The 18656-nt window shown below is 31.9% G+C and overlaps 1 protein-coding gene across 1 annotated transcript in view; it reads left to right on the top strand.

Moving 5' to 3' along the window:
- Window positions 1–18656, top strand: part of LOC140446378 (uncharacterized) — an 81394-nt gene that overhangs the window by 14814 nt on the left and 47924 nt on the right. Inside the window, exons 2-3 of the mRNA XM_072538923.1 lie at window positions 11310–11644; window positions 14729–14968. Of these exons, the coding sequence (XP_072395024.1) occupies window positions 11464–11644; window positions 14729–14968 (421 nt within the window). The 5' untranslated portion in view covers window positions 11310–11463. The remainder of the gene's footprint in view (window positions 1–11309; window positions 11645–14728; window positions 14969–18656) is intronic.

Here is an 18656-nt window from a genome sequence, read left to right on the forward strand (position 1 = left end):
ACCAAAAGCCTCGGAATATAAAGGATGGATCAAAATAAAGACGACTAATGCAACGGAAAAGGAAAATGATATTGCTTACATGGAATGCGTAAGAACTTAGAACCAAACAAGCAGAAGTATTCAAAGAATTAGCGAAAAGAAACATAGATATATGTATTCTAAACGAGACCAAAAAACGGGAAAAGGAAATGAAGAGGAGACTCTATTGCCATACGAAAAAATCTTAAAAAAACAATATTAAATCGTTGACCGAAGTAAATGAACAACTGCTAGTACTAGAAATGAAAAAGAATGGGCACAACATCGTAATTGTCCAAGCGTATGCCTGAAATGAAGATGCAGATCAAGAAAATAAAGACGATTTCTACAACAAGATGAATGAAATACTGTCTGAAGTTAAAGAAAACTGTGAAATCCTTATACTAGTAGATTTAAACGGCACAGAGAAGAAAATAACAGAGTCGTAGGAAGATATGGGGAACAAATAACCAATGACAACGGAATGTGTCTTAGAGATTTTTGTGAAACAATGTCTCTCAAAATTATGAATGGCTTTTTTCAACATAGAGACATCCACAAATTTACATGGATACAACTTACAAGAAATCTGCGCTCGATAATCGACTATGTAATCCAACGTCAAACTTCCCAGCTGAAAACAACTGAAGGGTATACCGTGGATCAGAATGTGGATCCAACCATCGTTTACTTATAGCCAACGTGATAGTTAACTATCGCAAAAACAATAACACTCAGGTACAGAATATAGAAAAGGTACAAGAAGTACCATCTCCTAAGTATGACCTAGAAAGCTTAAAAGAAGATTCAACGAAATTTCTTTACACATTACGACTGGCCACAAAAGTACAAAATGTGGATCGAGAAAATACATCAACGGAAGAATTATACCAGCAACTTAAAAAATGCATTCATAAGGCTGCAAGTGAAGCTTTGGGGTATAAAGACAAACATGAAACAAAAAATCAAGAATCGTGGTTGAAGAATATGCAAACGTTAGTAAACAAGAAGAAAACTGCTTATCAGAAATGGATGTTAACGAGAAAGGAGGAAGATTAAAACATTATATAAAAAATTAAATCGAGATGTAAAAAGAGAAGTAGTGAAAAGTAAAAATGAGATGTGGGATCGAAGATGTGTAGAGGTGGATAGGTATATGGGTGGAATAAGAGTTGAGCAAGCGTGGAAGGTGATAAAGTCTCTCCGGAGGGAAGGAAAGCAAAAATCTAATTTACAGTTAATAGATCTAAAACAGTGGAAACACCATTATGAGGTCTTACTGACAGAGGAAAGAGGTAAATTCCAAGAGATCAAAATGGAAGAAATATCCGAACATACACAAATAATTGAGATAACCGGAGAGTTAAGCGATGCCCTCAAAAATTCGAAAAGCGGTAAAGCAGCAGGACGTGAAGACATCAAAGTTGAATTGGTAAAGTATGGACCAAAAATATTACATGAGATGTTGGTTCAACTATTTAACAAATGCTTAAAAGAACAAAATATCCCTGATAATTGGAATGTTGGATACATCAGCTCAATTTTCAAGAAATGGAATAAACGCAAATGCTCTAATTATAGGGGAATAACTGTTATCAGCTCAGTAGGGAGGTTGTACGGTCGAATAATAAATGAAAAAATAGAATCAGAATACGAAGAAATAGAAGAACAAAATGGATTTCGTGCAGAAAGATCGTGCACTGATGGTATATTCGTTTTGCGAAAAACGGAAGGCAGGGAATCTATCTACCCACCTATTATTTAAGTGTCGTTAAAAAAGGAAACTTTATATCTGAATCATTTCCAATAACAAAGGTGATTAAACAAGGAGGTTGTCTATCTCCGACCTTATTTAAAATATATATTCAATCATCGCTAGAGTAGTGGAGAAAACAAGTATCCGGAATGGGAATAGACATAGGTGGTGGTAAATGTCTAACAACTTTATTTTTCGCAGATGATTAGGTAGTCGTAGCGAATGATGAGGAAGGCATGAACTACGTGTTTAGAAAACTAAAGAAAGAATATGAAAAATGGAGCCTCAATATGAATATGTCAAAGACAGAGTATCTTAAGATAGGAGATGATGAAGAAGATCCAGAGTTAGAAATTAGAAACACAAAAGCATGTAATAAATATAAATATCCCAGAAGTATAATATCTAAAGAAGGCATTACCAAAAGAGACATCGAAAACAGAACTCAGCAGGGTAAAAAAGCGGTAAACATTCTAAACTCTCTACTATGGTCTAAAGATATTAGCCAAGAAACGAAATTGACAATCTATCGAACCTTGTTAGAGCCTATTATGACTTATGGGGCAGAAGTTTGGCAGATCACGCAAAAAGATAGAAAAAGAGTGGAAGTAGTAGAAATGGATTTTCTAAGGAGAGCGTGTGGTGTATCTAAAAAAGATCATGTCAGGAATGAAGATATTAGAAGGAGAACAAATACTGTATATTCCAGTGTAGACAGAATTGAAACGAGACAACCAGTATGGTATGGTCTTATGAAGCGAATGAATGAAGATAGATGACCAAAGAAAGCTTTAAATTACATACAACAACAAAAAAGAAGAAGGGAAAGGCCTTCAGTTGCCTATGAAGAAAATGTACGGCACATAATGAGAGATAGAGCCGTCAAAGAAGACGAATGGGTGGACAGAAAACGATGGCGGTTGAAATGCAAGAAGCGGCAGAGGCTGAAGGAACCTCGCTTATATATAGTTGGATTATCAATCAACTCAACATTTTTTAACATTTTGCCACTTTCGTTTTTTAGACGACACGCAAACATAGCGACATCTAAAGGGTGGAGGATATGAGTAGCATTAGAGGGAAATGCTATTAAAATGATCTGATTATCTTTGCAAAATTTACTTAATTATAGGGCCAGATGGGATTTATGTCTATCTAAAAAGACAAGAACGAGAAACTCTATTTGAGACTTCTTTAGGTAGGGTACAAAAACGTTCGAAAAATACTCAAAAAACATTCTGCAGTCATCCACTTTAACGTTTGGCTCTCTGAGAAGGGGTCAAGGAACGGGGAGGAGAATATTTCATAGATAGTGGCATGAGTCTTTTAAATGAATAAATAATTTCGGTGATATCTCACACGCACTTTGTTTTATTTAAATTTAAAGGTAAGAAGCGCTTAATTAAAGACGTCTTCTAAAGTGGGTATAAGTGCTTATTTTGACCTTTCTGTCATACCAATAATCCGATAATTACACATAGCACTTAATGACGTGAACTATGTATTAGTGAATTTTCATTTATGATTTCCATGTCTTATTATCAAAAAATGTATTTTATCTCGATACATTTAGTAAGCAAAATTGATAAATATTTAAGTGCTTTTTATAGATTTTTATATAAGAGTGATGCTGTTCAAATATAGAAGATAAGAGGTAATTATTTGATAAAAACCAGTAATTTTTCTATTCTATGAATATGTATTTTTCCAAATCAATATTATATATTGTTGATAAGATAAACATTTCACCTGTTAATAACCAAAAAGTGAGTTTTATCCATAAAAAGTCGGTTAAGATAAATTGATATATTTTTTAATCGACTGGTGGAGTCATGTTTCATATAAAAATTGATTTTTAATATTAAAAATGAATATAAACATAATCTTATATGCTTTTATCTAATCAGTCAAGATTATCTATCATTGAACGTAGGTCTCTCTTCTTTCCTCCCTCCTTCTCGGTCTTTCTTTAAGTTTGTTGTAATTTTGATTTTATTTCACTTTATCTTCGATCCTATTTTATTGTTTGTTTATTTAAATTTTCTAGATATAAGATATAAGTTAATAGTCGTTCTAGTATTTATTGCATAGTTTTGCATATGGTATATCCCTGTTTAAATTATCGGTTTATATGAATGGGATCAGTTTATTCTATGAGGTTTACAGAAAGTGTTGTCATTTGATAATATATTTGCGAATAATTGTATATTAAATAGCTCTTCCATAGCCAACTCTTCCGTTCTGAATTTTGCTTGTTCGTTTAATTTTTCGATTAACCTTTCGTCGGGCCCGACTGTTCAAATTGATACAAAACAAATATGTTCTGTGCCAGTATGTATGTCTCGTAAACAGTCTGTAATTGACGTCACCAGTACCTTCCTACCAGTCATTATTTTACAGAACGTAATCGGTCATCAGTAAATATATTTTTCTACAACGAAGATATTAATTTGAACATTGTTAATTAAAATTAAAATTAAATTAATTAGAATTAAAATTATATAATTATACTTACACTTACTTCATAAACATCAAATTGATTCACTGCCCCTGGTTGGAGACTTTTTTGTAAGTTAACAAATTTATATATGTTTTAGTTTGAAAATACGCTTATCATGGCAAGTTGTAGTAAAAACTATAACTTCAAGGATTCTAAAGATGTTGAAGAACTACAAAGTTTTATGTTTAACGACGACGAAGGTGATTTACAGGACGATTTTGATAATGACACAGATGCAGAATAGGAAGTCGAATCTCGTGACAACGATTCAGATACCGAGCAAGAAGCTAGTGACCATAATGACTACGATGGATCTAACGCAGACTAAAACAACTTTTTTTATTGGAAGAGAGAAAACTAAAGGAAAGAAGCTCTTAAAAACAAAATGGAATAAAAATCCCCCATCACAGAGATTTCGTTAAAAACAACATAATCTTATTCTCAAGTTACAAGGTGTAATAGGTTCTGCAAGAATGGTATTAACTCATTTGGAATGCTGGAGTTGCATTATGGATGACGAAATATTGCGTATAATTGTGCAACAGACCAACCAATATGTTAAAAGTGTTAAATCGCTCTTCAAACGCGACAGAGATATCAAGCCCATAGACATTGTTAAACTGAAAGCATTTATAGGTCTCTACCATCTCCGTCGTGCTGCAATAATGGTATTAACTCAGTTGGAATGATGGAGTTATATTATGGATGACCAAATATTGCGTGTAATTTTACAACAGACCAACCGATATATTGAAAGTGTTAAATCGCCCTTCAAACGCGATAGAGATACCAAGCCCATAGACGCTGTAAAACTGAAAGCATTTATAGGTCTCTACCATCAGTCATCAATTCTTGCAAACAAGTGTCAAAAGAATTGTCTACTATTTATTTCTTCTTAGCTATTTGTCAAATACATATTCTTAATATAGCATAAAATTGTTTGGTGAAAGGATTGATGTACTATGCAATACAGTGAGACAATACTCCCTAAAGAGTGAACTATATTACCAATTCCATAAATGTATCAATGTATTGTATAGTACGTCAATTTACCAAATTAATTTTTTCCATTATATCATCTAATCAACATCATATTATATAGTACCAAGTCTCTTACTCAATTTAGGTTAAATTTGTTTGCTTGATATTATCTATTTGATTTTAAGCTGTGTATTATTTGTTCATTATTTGTTTCATGTTGTTATTTTTTTAGCTTCTAGTTTTTGTTAAAACCAAAGATATTTGTACTGAGACCTGATGATGAGGCACATATTGTAAGCCTCGAAACCGGTATCCTACAAATTCTACTACAATAAAAACCTACCGTAGATTGTGAGAATTAACTTATCTCCTATACATCAATAACAGGTATTCTTCGCATACCTGGTCAGTAGATTCTGGAATTCCCCATTTTATGTGCGTGCAATGGCAAAATCGCTACAGTAGTACAGTACAGTACAGTACAGTAGTAGTTTGTCAGTAGATTCTGGAATTCCCCAGTTTATGTGCGTGCAATGGCAAAATCGCTACAGTAGTACAGTACAGTACAGTACAGTAGTAGTTTGTTAGATCTGCTCGCTTTGCATGGGACTTAATCCATCAACTCCTCAAAACAAAAAAAGCTTAAAAGTTTCAATTTTTTTTATAAATATTGTTACAAATGTTATACATATATTTACTAAAAAATTTAAAAAAATCAAGGTCTGTCAAAATGAGTGGCAACTTTAGTTGCCACGGAGTGCTTATGGTTTGGTAATAATAAATTTTTTTATGTAAAACAAATATATTAAAAACTAATCTTGCTTTAACAAAAGCAGAGTTATATAGTATGGAAATTATTTATAGAAAGTTTAAAAGCAAGTCACATGTAGGGGTACATTACATTTGTTACAAGAGTATGTTGCTCCTCTTTATCACTTGTTGCATCGGCGGTACTTTAAGTCTCCTTTCACGATAATGTATTTTTTTTTGTCCGTTCTTCAGTGTTCTAAATGAGCGGATGTTGAAATCGATATATGCGGCCCGGGTAAGTTGGAGAACATCCAAATTATGTAAGAAGTTGTAATACGTCAATCGTCACTTTCTTTTGTTTACGTGTACCAACTGACAATAAGTATTGACAATACTGTTACAACAGCATTGTCATTTCATATAATAGCTGTTAGCTTTTAGATATGGAATGTGTCGTCCTTCTCTCTCATTTCTTAAAAGATTCTTTCGGAGGCCAATTCATGCATTTTGCTATTCTATTTTCTCGCAATGTTCGAGTTCCTTCCAAGTCTCATTTAAAGGGTTCTTTAAATAAGGACACAGAAGTAAATAAATTGTCAAAATATAATTTAGTTCCGCTAGGAACGTTGGCATATATTCAATAAGTCCTGGTACTACATTTTCTTCTTGTCCGAGGCTAGTATTAGGAAGCTTTGTATGTGCACCGCACATAGTATGCATAGTATGCACAGTATATGCATAGTATGCACATAGTATAGCAAGTATGGTTCAGCGTGAGCTACAAATATATTCGGGTTTGCTAACACCCACAATTTTAACTTAGAATGAATAGGTTTGCACCGTATAAATTGTTTTGTAGGATGACGTCTATAATACGGGACTGCGCTCTCATCTATAGCAACTGAATTTCCAACTGGTATTTGCTTGAATAAATTACATAGATAATCAAACAAAGGGCGAACCTTGTAAAACCTGTCAGTGTTTATATTCAAGTTATCATTTAGATGCAGATATATCTTTGAATCGACGTCTCTGTATTGCTTTTACAACTATGTCTACCTTGCACTCAGGATCATTTTTTCATCATCCGCTTACTCGGCAGTTGGTGTTGATCAGATAATAAGATTATTCCCAAGAAGACAGAAATTTTATCGTAAGTTACATTTAAGCTATGTATACTAGCAAAGAGCTTTCGTGTTACCTCGATCATCTTGCCCACAGTCATTTTTCATAAGGAGGGTGGCAATCCTGTATCTTTGACCCTAGATGTCCTCATACAGCTTTTCACACAACTCTTTCCAGTAACTTCTTTTTCTACACAAATTTCGAATTTTCCTGTAAAGTTTCTTCTTCCAAGCGTGGTACTCTTCCTTGATCTCCTCAATGACATCAGGCTTAATCCCTGCCCTGCCCCTTGCTCTAGTTAACCTTCTTATCATTGCTATACATTCATTTGGTATGGTATCCCCTTGACATCTCAGAGACTTATCTTGGTTCCTTATATCGCTTCTATAATGACTTTCTCCAGGTTTTCCACCGTTGGTGATTGGCCCTGCATCATGCTTAATTTCCATTTAATCAGCTCCTCGGTTACTGGACAACACAGGAACCTGGAACAGAACTGAAGAATCTGGATATAACTGTAAAAAATCTACAGACTGCATAGAATATTGGATAGTAGAATAATGTAGTATTCAATGGAAAATAGTCATAAATCGAGAGAAGACTGAGGAGAGAATTAAAAAAAAAGAAAGATAGCTAGCTTAAAACAACAGCTAGCAGTATAAGAGAGACCCATTAAATGACATAATAAAGGTAAATACCTTGAAATCATAGTCATAATAAGAGTCACAATAAGAGACTAACAAGAAAAAGAAGCAAATTAGCAATAAAAACCCAATTAGGTATAAACAGCATTATCACAAACAAAAAGAAGATGCAAGCAGCACACAACAGATACTTTAGAGAAGCTGTAAATGTACCCAGATACGTAGCTAAACACTTACTGTTTATAGATCTGAAACAAGTAAGTATACTGTAAATGATATAAGAAAATTTTACGAATAAAAGGCAGATATTAAGCACAGTTTTCTTATTAAATCTTGCTCAAGTATTTTTGCTCTCAGAGCATCGTCAGAGCCATCTAACATACGCAAAGAAACGTTTTTCAAAGTGAGAGAAACGTACCAAACTTCGAAAAAACATGACGTTACTGGTGGAAAAAAATAATAATGGTTTAGACTTACTTCCTCAAAAGTTTTTGTCATCAGCACATCAAGAAATGTTATAAATATTTAAACACTTTTACACAGAAACTAACACTAGACAAAATACAAACAGTTTAAGAATTGTTGGGATGCTACATTGTGGCTACGGCAGGAGACAGTTAACCTAGTTTTAACGGAAATGTTAAAGTGTCATCTGAGATATGACAACTTAGATAGGCAGTCACAATTAGAGCGCTCTGTTTTTTCAAAAATTCTATGCTAAACTAAACATTGACCAAAAGTCCAACTGACCACTAATATAGGAGAAGCCAACAGATGAAATATGAAATTATATTAATGACTATATGTACACTGTATAATACGGATCTCACACTCAAACATATTAGTGATAACTAAAGTGTTAGTTTTGGGGAAAGTGTAGTGAAGACAAGGTGTGAATGTAAAAACTAGACTAAACCATCTGCTAGAGAGTGGTTGGTTGACTACACTAAAATGGTTTATCAAGTACTACCAATGGTATAGACAACAAGAACTTTAAAATATGAAATTTAAATACTGAAGAATAAAATATGTTGAAAACAAAATGCGTAAACTGAAGTATTATACCACTGGTTCAGGCAAACTTACAATCAATGGCAAAATTATAAAACTGAAAATGTCTTGAAAAAGCATTAGTCAAGACCAAGTCCTTCTAGTAGACAACTTTCGAATGGTTTTACCTACATAAGAGGCATCGTAATCATCACATCTCAGTTTATATAGTCCACTCGTATCCAGAGTGTTTATCTTTTTTTTGGGGTTAGATAAACAGAAACCTTAAGTTTTGTATGACTTGAAAGATATTTTGATGTCCTCAATTGTAGAAGTAAAATGTTTTAATGTTTTTTTTGGAAACGTTATTGATATAAGTAAAGGAGAGAACCTGATAATATTTATGGCATCAGAATGGAGCAAACATTGTGATGTATAAGCAAGCTTTTCTACAAGTTAAAGTTTTGCTTTATTAAGAAACTTAGGAATGCTATTAGGATCGTAACCACTATTAAAAGCAATTTGGTTAAGAGTACCAAGTTCTAAATTAAAGTTCCCATTAGAAAGTGGAAATATGAAAAGCCTGTAAATGTAACTACTAAAAGCAGCCATTTTATGCTCAGTTGGAAGATTAGATGTTTCATGTATAACATGATCTATTTGAATAGGATTTTTGTAAATATTGTATTCCAGAGAATCTTTATTATGAGATCATATCCATATCCACGAAGTTCAACTTTTTGTCAGATTCTGGTTCCAGCGTAAAAGAAATGTTAGGATGGAGTTTATTAAGATCATTCAGAATCTGTATGGCATCATCTTGGGTTCCTTGTATAAGAGCTATCCAATCATCAACATATCTAGACAAAAAACTATTTTGTTGTTGTTAACAAATTTCTGTTTTAAGTTGTCTAATAAAATATCAGCTAAAAACAGTGATAATGGAGAATCGATAAACTTATTGGTTGTTTATTTATTTTGTGATTAAATTAAAAAAAATCCTGATCAAGACAAAATTTAAGCATATTAGAGATAGCATATAGATAGGATTAGTCATAATAAAAAGACTAAATAAAATTTGCTGTCCAAAGATCACTCAAACCGAATCCTGCTAAAGATATTAGGGTATGATATAATGTTCTACAGATAAAAGCATAGAAGACCAAAACAATAAACATTGGCAAATATCTAATAAAGTCTAGTTAACTTTCTAGTTATTCTACTTTTATCAGAAAAATACATCACGCTCGCCTTAAGGCATCGTACTTCTTATGTATTTATACATGATTTCTCTTTCAGAGATTCCTAAAAAACAAGGCGCCAGTCCCAAAAAAAATACTAACAAAACCTAGAAAACGGACAAGAGGAGTCCACACACTCGAGAGCCGAGTTGCCTAATATTATAAAGAGTTCAGAATGCGATCCTTGTACTAAGGAGCCCCATATGGCTATTTTGACGCTGGCTGCCTCCATAAATCCAAAGCCCATCACTGTTGTATGGTGGGGGTAAGAATAGTTTGGTCTGTAGAGCATTAGGACTCGAAGGAGTGGTCCCTGATTTATTCTGATTAACATTTCTTACGACAATAAATTGTATGCCCAAATGTGATTAGTATCTATCTAATCTTTTTGTTCCTCTTCTTCTTTTCTTTTTCCTTAGCATTTCTCTTTTTGGGGTCGCTGTTCCTTAATCTTCTTCGCCCCTTATTTCATGTATTATTCAATTAAACCTTTTTCTCTTAAGTCCTCTGCCACACAGTTCTTCCATCTTCTTCTCGATTTTCCTCTACCTATCCTTCTAACTAATATTTCACAATAATGGATAGTAAAATTTGAGTATTAGGTTTTCTAAAAACTAATTAAAATTTTCATTCTTCTCGAAGTCTCAATATTTTGGTAGTTTTATTAGCTTTATAGAAGTAAATGTAAGTATGAAACACAAATAAAATGTAAAACATTAAAATTATTAGTACTTGCAGAGGTGACATATTTATAAAGCATTAATAAGTCTTTTAGGTCAATGTTGGATAAATAGATTTCACGAGATACTACTTCTGACTTAAATATGTTATTCGTAGCCCTAAGATATCTGTTACTTTTGCCCAATCTTAACTTGACTCGTGTTTTGTCCTTTTTTGACTGATCAGTTCAAAATTTCGGCTCTATCTCTCCGACTATTACGCGTGTTTTCAATAGCACAAAAGCTCAAGTTTATATTTTTCTTTACCATTTTAAATTATACGATTGATTCTTTTTTTCGTTTAAAATTTTTATGTAGTTACTTATATCAATATTAACTTTAATGCCCATTTTAGTACAATCCCATATCACTCTAGAAATGGTTACTGGATAAGGTTAAAAAGATAACTGAAAGACAAACCAGCTTAATTAAGCGTAGAAAAACAATTTTCTTTACAAGGCACATTATAAATAGTTCCAATTATTTTTTTTTTGTTTGGTTTATAATTTGACTAAAATACTTAATGAACAAATAATAGCAGCCCATGTCAACATCTTCAAAAACTTACTATTATCTAATTTTCAGATCTACTGAATATTTGTGAGATCATAATCGACTTACAGAATTATCTAGGTATAATAAAAACTTCAAATTTAAAAATATATTCCGATGATAAGATATAAGACACTGAGAGCTAAAATCAATCATTTAATTATAAACCTCACTTAATAGTGAAAAGATGAGTGTGAAAAATATAGAAAAACTTCTAGAACCACATGTTGATAAGGACAAAAAGATAATTGGGACACAAATAACTAACTTAGTAAAACCTGGAGAAAACTATGGAGGAGAATTATTTAAAATAGATGTTACGCTTCAAGATTCAAATACCCAGAAAGAAGAAGAGTTACATATTGTAGGTAAGCAGCGAATATTTAATTATGAAATTTGCGTTTATGGTTTGTTCTTATATTTCAATTAACATATATATATATATATATATATATATATATATATATATATATATATATATATATATATATATTTACCTTACTTTACTTAATCAGTAGACCCATTTGTACCTTTCGGTGTTGGGCCAGTATATATATATATATATATATATATATATATATATATATATATATATATATATATATATATATGCATATATATGCATATTATGAAGCAACAAGAAGTCGGGAGACCTCTCTTTGATAGATAATTAGGTGAACCACTAATTCAAAGCCACTTACTAGAGGCTATTGAACGATACTAGGAATAACCTTTTATTCCGACATGCATTTAGAGTTCACATTATCTCTGTATTCAAATGTCTTGCAAAATGTTGCAGTAAACTATTTTAGTTAACATCTTTCCCAATGGCTGAACTTCCAAACTTATACAGCCCAACAGCTTCCCAAAATTCTTTCTTTTTTAATTCACAAAGGTGCTTGTATTCCTGTTAAACTTTCCTATATTATGTTGAGCTACTCTTTCTAGATACTCTGAGATATGAAATTACTTGCTTCAGTTTTCTTGCCCATTCACCATCAAACCATTGTTGGCTTTGTTTACACTCCTCCTTTGCCTTAAAAAGCTTACATTTTACCTTTTGAGCTGACTTTTTTGTACATTGCTGTAGTAACTCTAAAGTCATCTACGGTTGATCAGACCACTCATTTAACCTATTAATTTCGCAAGACATTCTTTCTTTATATTTCTCCGAATCAGTTTGGATTCAAGTAATTTTAGGAAGCAGCGGACAAACTTTACTTGTTGATCTCTGACCGCCATCTTCGAATTTTAACTCCACTATTAGAGGCGTATGATCAGAATAACATTTACAAACGGACCCAAAAATGCATACTCCCAATCTATATCGTCTTTTGTTCTACCATTCAAAAATAACAAAATTAAAGTCGTCACATAGTCCAATTATCTTTTTCTCGAGATAATTTATCAGCTTTGCATTAAAAACTCCCTTTTTACTCAGTCTTGTGCTTCTGTATACGTTGTCCTCATCAAGCTTATCACCTAGAATCCCTTCCTCCCCCAACCGTGTGTTAAAATTACCTACAACTAAACTATTTTCAACATTCTGATCTAAATTTTCTACTTAAACCTTTTAAACATTTTCCAAACATTCCTTCCAGTACTCTCCAGGCTTCAGATAGTCTGGAATACTGCTTACTTTTTTATCATCTGTTTTTATATCTACAAATTTTGGACCATCAACTTCTCTCAACTTATATTTTAGCTTATCATTAACACCACACAACCACCCTTTACTCGCTCTACTAAAACTGGAAACTCTCACAGTTGCCTATGTACATAACACACTGTTAAAAACATTTTCAGTAAATATAGTTTCTACATGCGTTTCACATAATACAGTGTGTAAAAGCCAAATGGAATAAATTCATTATTTAGGTTACTGTACATATTTATAAAAAATCCCGAAACATGTCAAATTTAAATTATAACTTGACATTCTTTAACGTGAAAATGCAACCCCTAATTTTTAAAATAGGAAGATAAGGCTTGTGATATATCGTTTGAAAGGTCTTTTCATTCTCCATTCAAAAATGTTGTCGCTTTCAAGTATATTAACATTAATTAAGATAAAATAAATTAAAATCATGTGGTTACCGAAATTCGCTAAAATATAGTCAAAACTTATTTCCCGTTTAGGTCTTGATAATGAGAAAGTGAACAAAAACCATAGCAATGTGGTTTTTAGATGGTAACCATTAAAAAACTTTAAAGAATTTTCGTGGCGACGTTATTTTAACACGCATTAGTAAATTGATTTATTTAAGTTGTTAGTATTTTAATTTAAGTAAAAAGTTCGTTCAATTCAATTCTGAAAAATGGTTAGATTAACGGAAATGCATAAAATGACAGTTTTACAAATGATTGGTTACGGAGATAACACCCGAACACAATAGGAAGTAACTCGCCTATTTCATGAGAAATTTCCTAATTTACCGCCTATATCCCAAGGAAAAATAAGTTAAATAGAGAAGCAGTTTCGCGAGTTTGGTCATGTAAAGCAGATAAAAAAGCAGCTGCCAATGCACTGAGTGATGATCTCAAATTAGATGTGTTGCTTGAGTTTCAGGAAAATCCACATACTTCGAGTAGACAGGCATCCACTACATTCAATGCTAGCCATACATCGATAGTAAACATATTAAAAGAAAATAAATTGCATCCCTATAAGATGATACCTACTCAGGAGCTCATGGAAGACGATTTTGATAGGAGATGTGAGCAAATGATGGACATGTTGGATAACAATATTATCCAATTAGAAGACGTTATGTTTTGACTATGTAGACTTAAAAGAACGAATAACGCTTGCGATTAGGTCGATCACGCCTGTTATGTTACATAATGTTAGAAGACAGTTTTATTTGAGATTAGGATGTTGTCAAGACGTTCGCGGTGAACATTTTGAACATCTACTTCATTAAAATTCATAGTTCTTTTTCGTGTTCTACATTTTATTACGTTTTGCATTACATTTTAGTTTTTGATTGTATTGTAGCGAATTTCGGTAACCACATGATTTTAATTTATTTTATCTTAATTAATCTTAATAAACTTGAAAGCGACAACATTTTTGAATGGAGAATGAAAAGACCTTTCAAACGATATATCACAAGCCTATACTTCCTATTTTAAAAATTAGGGGTTGCATTTTCACGTTAACGAATGTCAAGTTATAATTTAAATTTGACGTGTTTCGGGATTTTTTATAAATATGTACAGTAACCTAAATAATGAATTTATTCCATTTGGCTTTTACACACTCTATAAGTTAATACTGGCTGAATCATAGTGTGATTGCGTGATATATATTTCTTTTTAGTCTTTTTATTTTTACTCCATAAGCTTATATGTAATCATTTAATTAAAAGGCGAAAATACAGTGTAATCAATATTATAATATAATATTGAAACGTTTATTTATAAATAGCTTTAATTTAAATACTTTTCAGGCAAAATCATTCCACCAGATGACAATTCGCAAGAAATATTTAACGTCCAGAATACCTTTAAATCAGAAATAGGATTTTATGAAAAAATTGTACCGGCGCTTCAAAACTTTCAGAGAAAACATAAGATTGCAGACATAATTGATTTGTTTCCCAAATTTTATGGAAGCAGAATTAACTTAAATGGAAGCGACAAAGTTGATAGAGACGGAGTATTATTGCTGGAAAATTTAAAAATACAAGGTGAGATTGTATACTAATTACAAAGTTTCCCATATTTCTTAATTATACCATCCTTCTGAAACTAGTAATATTCTTTAAGTAATTACACTATGTTGATTATAGTTGTTTTCCTTCCTTGCTTCGTTTTTAATTAAATGTTTGATTGGACTGTATTTTACTCGAAATATCTTGATGTACAATGAATAAGGAAGAAAAAGAAAAGGATTCCCATCAATCAAGCTAAAATGGTGGCATATGTGTATGTATATCGAGAGACTGATAATTTGCATGTGGATTTACAACTCCAACAGGGCAGTATCAGGTTCATGCTGCAGAAAATCGCAAGAGAAGTAGATAACCAACGATCTAAACATTGGAAAAACTTAAAAGGAATGAGGCTATAAGAATATCTGTTGGGAACTATAACCATAGAATAGTCAGTATGTAACATTATTATTTGCCTACAGGATGGCTAAAAAAGGGAATAAACAAATACGGGGCTTGGAGATAGGGTAAGCAAAAAATTGCTTATGGCGATTTTGCGTTTGCGAATGGCTACTTGCGTTTTGGTAGGAAACCAAAATAGTGGATAGAAATTACTTTTTTTGCGGACTGGGAGAACTAACTACGAAAAAAAAATCAAGAAATACTTACAGAAATATCCTGGGTAAATAATATACAAGAAGATTTCAAAACTTTTAAAATTGGGACGCCGTTTAAAAAAATCTTGTTGTTGTTTAAAAAGAAAGGTTTAGGGTTTTTCCTTCCTAAAAAATTTTTAAGGGTGAATGTGTTTTTAAAAGAGATACTTTTCCAAACTCCTAGTTTAAAGAGAAAGAATTACATGTTTATTATTATTTACATAAATAGTTATTACAAAAACAAATCTAAATCTATCAACAAAACAAACTTTAAATCTATGGTTATGTACCAAATGACATAAAAAGATGTACTTACTATTATACAGTGGGTGGATAGGAAGTATAATACATAGGTAAAAGTTTATGGTCGGTATGGACCTTACGTGAGATGGAGTGAGAAACACCTGTTTAAAAAGAGAAAGCTATATTAGGTCAGCCCTTTATATCGCCGAAAATGAAGGAGTTGAAATAATAAAAAAGGAGAAATTCGACGTTACCAAACTTATTGGTTTTATTTGACCTGTTGTCTTTATAGCATTTGAACAATGTTCTAAGATAATCAAATTTGGGCGAAATGAATTTAAATCGCAGCTTACCGTTTTTTATTGGGAATATGCCACAATTTTACATTAGAATAAGTGTAATATAACATTTTGATTTCCACTTCCGATTGTGGCTTATTCTCACTTAAAATAATAAACTGCATGTGATGCCACAATAAAAAATTCTTCATACAAAATTCTTTGGCAACGAATCAAAGTAACGCCAGAAGTAACGAGTAAAAGTGGGTCGTTAAAGTTTTTATCGTAAACCGATTTTCGTAAACAAGTTACTATAATTGTTTAACAGTAGTTTCAAGTAAGAGAGTACCTACATAAACTAACATAATAGCTATTATCGTTTATACACAATATTTATTGAAGTGAAAGAAACTAATGAAGGATATATTTATTAGAATTTGAAAAATAAACTAAACAGTACAACCCGATATTAGTAATTGTACTACGTCGGATACTATGGATGTAAGGTTACCGTTTGCTAAAATTTTATTGGAAGATTCTTGCAGGCAGCGTACCATAACAATCATTGAACTACCCTTCAAGTATTTTTGGCCGCTCATTTTACTTGTTATTTCTTTAAAAGGCCGTAAAATGGGAAAGTTGAGAACAAATAATCCAGTCTTCATTATTTAGATTTGGTCCAAGTCTAAGTCTGTATTTTTTATTTTATCTATTTGTACACGACAGCATTTAAGTATGTCCTCCACCAATAAATTTAACGTATGAGCAAAACAATTTAAATGTTTTCATTCCAAAACATCTTTAATAGCTTTGACCATATTTGAGGCATTATCAGTTACTGCAAAATTTACTTTTCGTTTTAGACTGTTTTCTGAATTATAGTTTCCAGAAAAATGGCAGCAGTCTAATAAAACCATTTTAAATTCTAAATTTTCGGTTAAATATTGTCCTGCGATGTAACTCTCAGTTACTCCATATGTCCAGAGGTCAGTAGTAATACATATATTTTCTACTTCTTTAACAACTTATGATCTAATAATTTGCTCAGTTTTGATATAACATTCCTGAAGTAATGAACCTGACGTAATGAACAAGTTTTTCTTGTTGGCGGTTTATATCCAGGAATCCACCCTGCAAACTTTTTAAAAGCTCGTTCTTCAACTATGGAAAACGGATGAAACGACTCTTTGCATAGGTTTAGTAAATCCATATCTATTTGTTTCTTTTGTTATAAACTAATATTTTTATTAATGGAAGTATTCATCACCTTTTGACGCTTGGGTAGCGGTGGCAGTATGTCAGTACTTGTAGTAGAAGTAGTCGAAACGGACAGAAATGCGTCAGGAGAAGTTTCAATCATTGCAATATTCAGAAAGCGGACCATAAAAGCTGCATCTTCTACAAATGTGCATTTTTTAAAAATAAAATTATTATTGTTATACTAGGTCAATACTTTTGACTAAGAAAAATAATTCTTAATTGAATATTTACAATGAATAAATCCTTTGACTATCAATAAAGATTTGAAATCGAAAATGCAGATCAATCGTAAATCGAAACTCATTCATTAATCAGAATACCTAGTTATACAGAACAAAAGAAAGAGTTAAGAAGCTGGTTACTTCTATAAAAAAAAAGAAAAAGAAGATTGTACTAGTGAAAATCAACCAGTACAAGAAAAAAGATACTGATAAAAATGACTTAAGTCCATGGTGTATTTTGAATAAATTAATTGGACATGACTCATCTAAACATACACCTGTATCGAGATATAAAAGAAGTCGACATGTATTTGTCTGATGATATTACCCACAAAAAATTTCGAACGGAGATTTGAACTGTCCATTACAGTGGTGGAAAAACCGTCGCCGTGTATATCCTAACTTAACCACTATATTCATAAAATATTGTAGTATTGTAACCAAATCTGTTCCTTGTGAACACATGTTCAAAATCTAGTTTAATTTTAAATAAAAGAAGAACACGGTTGCCAAGAAAAGTGGAAAAACTTCTGTTTTTGAATGTCAATTTAGACGATGCCCGATTTAATAATCTGTATTGTAAATGTAAGAACTATTTGTATTGTTTAATTTATTTTTCAAGTTATAATAAATATTATATAATAGCCAATATGTTTGTTTGTGTACTCGCTTATTTGAAACTACTGGTAAACAATCAACTAGTTACAGTTTACGAAAAACGGTTCCGATAAAAATGTCAACGACCCACCTCTAGTTTCTTAGAATCGGAACCAGATATATGTAAAATATCTCTGATCGAAACTAATCGTCTCACTAATGGGCAATGGGCGTCAATTAGAGATATGGAGGGGAGGCCAATCTGTGCTATCTGTATATCTGTGTTAAATATCCTGTTAAATTTTACCATACTGACCATAAACTTTTACCTACACTGTATATCTAAATAAAACTACCAAACTTTCCTAAATTATTAATTAATTATCAAAGGTTAATTTTATTTAAAAGTAACATTAATTTAAATAAAAAAAAATAAAATATGACATTTAGCTGGTACATAACCTTATAT

Source organism: Diabrotica undecimpunctata, chromosome 7, assembly GCF_040954645.1.
Source record: "Diabrotica undecimpunctata isolate CICGRU chromosome 7, icDiaUnde3, whole genome shotgun sequence".
NCBI classification, from domain to species: domain Eukaryota; kingdom Metazoa; phylum Arthropoda; class Insecta; order Coleoptera; family Chrysomelidae; genus Diabrotica; species Diabrotica undecimpunctata.